This window comes from Parasteatoda tepidariorum, chromosome 9, assembly GCF_982258835.1.
Source record: "Parasteatoda tepidariorum strain Cologne lab strain chromosome 9, Ptep-v5.0, whole genome shotgun sequence".
NCBI lineage: Eukaryota > Metazoa > Arthropoda > Arachnida > Araneae > Theridiidae > Parasteatoda > Parasteatoda tepidariorum.
The window spans coordinates 87625606-87630208 of record NC_141763.1 but is presented as its reverse complement, the minus strand read 5'-3'; the positions used below and the strand labels follow the sequence as shown (position 1 = coordinate 87630208).

Sequence of the window (4603 nt, the reverse complement as noted above, 5' to 3'; positions counted from 1 at the left end):
ATTTTGTCCCCTGAAAAACTTTTTAACTACGTGATGAAAATCTAAGATTAAGGAATCAATTCATTCAGAATCTTTCAGGGAAGACATTTAGGGCATTCAAATCTTTTACATAATTTTAAATTTTTATTTATTTTAGTTTTAAAGCACGATTTTGCAGTTAATAATGAAGAATAACCGCCGTTCACAACAGCCAATCACATGTCTGAAAACGGCAAGCTTAAAAAAGCGATTTACAAGTCTGAATTTTCTTTTTCAGAGATGCAACCAATCACAAAATAGTTAGAATTTCATTCTTCAGTTTTACAACATCTCAACTTATTTCGTATTGATATATTGATTAATCTGATTATTTGTCTTCTAAAACGTTAATTCGTAAGTTTAATCTGGTTTTAAATCTTAATTCGATTTGTTTATTTACAAGTAATGCCTAAAAAGAAAAGACCTAACATTACTAAAAAGTCGCAACTCAATGCGAAAGCTAATCGAAAGCGGGAAAAACGTAAACTTCATAGTATAGAAGAAAATAATGCTCTTTTGCTTATACAACCTAATGATGATTCAACTAACAAAAAAAAAGTTAAACTAACAAAGGTTGAGCTAAAAGAGAATGTGTGTAATTGCTACACAGTCGCAACAACATCGACTTTCATTTGCCCACATCAAACCAGACCTGTAAATACAGAAAATGTGGATGGAATGCACACTGTACCAATTCGCTTTCGCAATGTTGACTATGATATGGACCAAAATCCTAATCCACCTATTTTAAAATCAAAACAACATGAGTTTGCTGGTGATTTATCAAAATTGTTACCTATCAAAGTGGCAAAACATAGTCTTGGCAAAATGTTTTCAAAATGCAGTTATTGTGGAGCTTTGAGATTTGCTTCTGCAAAAGGGCGCTCTGTTAATTCTTGCTGCCATAATGATAACATACATATACCTCCGCTGCATGAATATCCTTTATTTTTGAAAAACTTACTTCTTTCTGATGAGCAAGAAGCAAAATTATTTAGGCAAAATATCCGTGTATACAATTCATCATTTGCGATTGCCACTTTTAGTGCTAAATTTCTTCAAGATGAAAGCAGAGGTCCACCGTTGATAAAAATTCAAGGACAAGTATATCACCATGCGACAACATCCCTAAATTCAGCAACCAATGCTCCAAGGAATGGACAAATATATATTTATGACAGTGTTGAGGAGGCTATTAAACTACGCATGAATTTAGACAATCTTCAGTTGACAAGGCATATTGAAAAATTATTAAGGGAAGTCAATCCATATGCACAGAAATATCGGATGCTCAGAGATTTAACTATTCATGATAGTGAATTTGTTTTACAGTTTCAAAGATTTATATTCGATGATAAAAGAAGATACAATAAACCTACTTCTTCTGAATTAGCTGCCATTATTGTTTCCAAAGATGGTGTTGTTCCTGTATGCGATTTAACTGTATATCCTAAACAAGAAATAAGAGAAACGAGTATAATAAACCAAAGATCTCAACATGCTGATCCTATGGTCTTTCCTTTACTTTTTCCTAAAGGCGATTTAGGATGGACTTATCAAATGCCTTCGCAAAAAGGAAAACAAATAAGTCCAATTCAATATTATGGGCATAGGTTAGCCTTACGACCTAATGGTCCTTTTAACCCGTTATTGCATGCTGGAAAATTATCTCAGCAGTATGTGATAAATTGCTATTTGTTGGTTGAAAGTCAGCGATTAGATTTCATTAGAAACAATCAAGGAACCCTGCGCACTGAATGCTATCAAGGGTTAATTGACCATGTTGAAAGGAATTCTTTAAATGAAACTGACAGAGTAAGGTTGGGCACAGCTGTTATACTACCAGCTACGTATATTGGGTCACCTCGAAGTATGCAACAACTGTATCAAGATGCAATTGCTATTTGTCGGAAGGTTGGAAGGCCTGATTTTTTTATTACGATGACATGTAATCCGCAGTGGCCAGAAATTACTGAAACTTTAAAAGATCATTTCATTAAAGGTACTACTGTAAATGACATTTCAATAATCGTCACAAAGATTTTCCAAGCTAAAGTGGATGAATTAATTCATGACTTAACAAAAAAACATGTTTTAGGCCCTATTGTGGCATACGTTTATACGATAGAATTTCAAAAAAGAGGGCTCCCACATGTTCATATTCTTGCTTCACTAAGAACAGACTGTAAGTTGTTAAAGCCTGAAGATGTTGACAGATTTATAACTGCTGAGCTTTCTGATGATAACTATCTTCGCTCTCATCAACTAAAACACATGATGCATGGACCTCATATTGCAGGCCTTATTTGCTGGAATGAAGAAAAAAAAGAATGCTCAAAAGGATTTCCTAAAGAATTTATCAATGAAACAGATATGACAGGTGATGGTTTTCCAAGATATCGGAGAAGAAATAACATCAATAAATTATACCAATATCCTGCTAAAATAAAAGGCACCACTGTGTATGTAGATAATCGCATGGTTGTACCTCATAATCCGTATCTTTTACTCAAATTTAATTGCCATATAAATGTTGAATATTGCTCCTCAGTGATGGCTATTAAATATATACATAAATATATTCATAAAGGCCATGATAGAGCCAGAATTGCTATTGTTCAAGAGGACAATGAAATTGCAAGCTATATAGATAGCCGCTATATTGGGCCAATGGAAGCTGCATGGCGATTAAACGAAATTCCACTGCATAATAGAAGTCACACTGTTGTTCTTTGCAATGGAACTCGATTGACTGTTCTTAAAATAGGGAAAAGAGTATTGACTTGCCAAATTGCTACTGGTAATAAAAATGGTAGTATTGTCAATCTTCCAAGAATAGAATTAAATACATTATCAAGTAATTCTTCCTTACCATTTGTGCTTTATCGACGACAATTTCCTGTTAGATTAGCTTATGCCTTAACAATTAATAAGGGCCAAACCTTCGATAAAGTTGGGCTATATATTGAACGGCCTATTTTTTCTCATGGTCAATTATATGTGGCATTGTCAAGATGCACAACGAAGGAGAACATTAAAATATTTATTAAAGATGATCCTGTCATTAACAATATTGTATATAGAGAAATATTATAACATATATATATAATGTCAAATTTATAAATGTATTTAGCGTAAAGAAAATGCTATTGGTGCATCGTTTATTTTAATTCCGCAAAATTAATGTTTTCATTTATAGTTATTTTGCTGAATATTATTAAAATATTTTTTTAAAAATTACCCTGTTCTTAACAATATTGCTTATTGAAAAATATTATAGTGTTTGCATATATATATATATATATATATATATATATATATATATATATATATATATATATATATATATATATATATATATATATATATATATATATATATATATATATATATATATATATATATATATATATATATATATATATATATATATATATATATATATATATGTATATATATTGAATTAAATGTGTTAAAAATATATTCATTTCTTTGGGACAAAGTCTGTATTATTGTGATTATCATTTTTTTTAAACAAGTTTCATATTAAGATTATATCTGCACATTGATGTTAATTTCTGACAATTTTGGCTCATTTAGAGAACAAATAGGACATAGAAGGAACTGTAGTCAACGAAAAAAAGTGACATTGATATAGATACACTGCTTATTCTGCATTTAAGAAAATTAATTCTTTTCGATGATAACAGTTAATATTCAGTTTAATATTGAAATATATGAAATCAAAGCATTATTGGTTTTGCGAAGCAAACCAAGCAAGAATTCTCCGGGGGTTGGCGAGCGTCAGCGAGCAGGGGGCGGAGCCCTCTAGTAAAATAAAAAATAGAAAGAAAAAAACATATTAGCTGCATGAAATCTCCTTCACAGGTAGAGAATGTTCATCAAGTGACGCTAAGAAAGCGACCGGGGGCAAGGTAACCCTATGTCGGTTACAGTTAAGCAAAAAATCATATAAAAAGAAGCAATCCATCAATTTAAAGGTTGAAATACCACGGCGGTTAAGAGATCTAAAACTAAAACAACTGAATTCATTCCTTTGAAAGCAAACAATAAATTACAAAACTGAGTTAAGGCAGTTAAGTTTAAAACGATTTGCGCAAGTGTGATCCAGCAGCATCACATATATTTAGTTTTTTTTTAAATTTTATATTTAATTTAATTTAGTCTGAAGTATCAAAAACTAGATAGAAAAATAATTGAATAAAACATATTTTATATCTTTGTAGGTTGTTTTGTAAACCTTTAAAATTTAGAAAATCAGAGTTTTCTGCTTGATAAAAAAAAATAAAAATGAGACTTTAATCCCTTTCATGCGAGTTTTAAAAAGATAATAGCAGTATTTTTTTGGAGAAATTGAAATGCTTTTGTACATTGTTCATTCGATTCAGCTTACTCAAGCAACAACAATTCACATTTTAGATAGCTACAAAATTGCAGCTTTAGAAATATAAATAAGAGCATGCCAATATTTATTTTTCTGAAGAAAAAAACCCTTCAACTTCTGAAATATTTGATCTATTGATTGAGTTTGTTCAACCAATTCAGTACTAAAATACTTGAACAA

At 30.7% G+C, this 4603-nt stretch overlaps 1 protein-coding gene across 1 annotated transcript; it reads left to right on the top strand.

Moving 5' to 3' along the window:
- The first annotated feature begins 423 nt into the window (after positions 1-423).
- LOC147804306 (uncharacterized) lies at positions 424-4277 on the top strand. The gene is made up of 2 exons (XM_087151511.1): positions 424-2793; positions 4266-4277. The coding sequence occupies exons 1-2, from the start codon at positions 424-426 to the stop codon at positions 4275-4277; spliced, it is 2382 nt and encodes a 793-aa protein (XP_087007637.1).
- Positions 4278-4603: the final 326 nt, after the last annotated feature.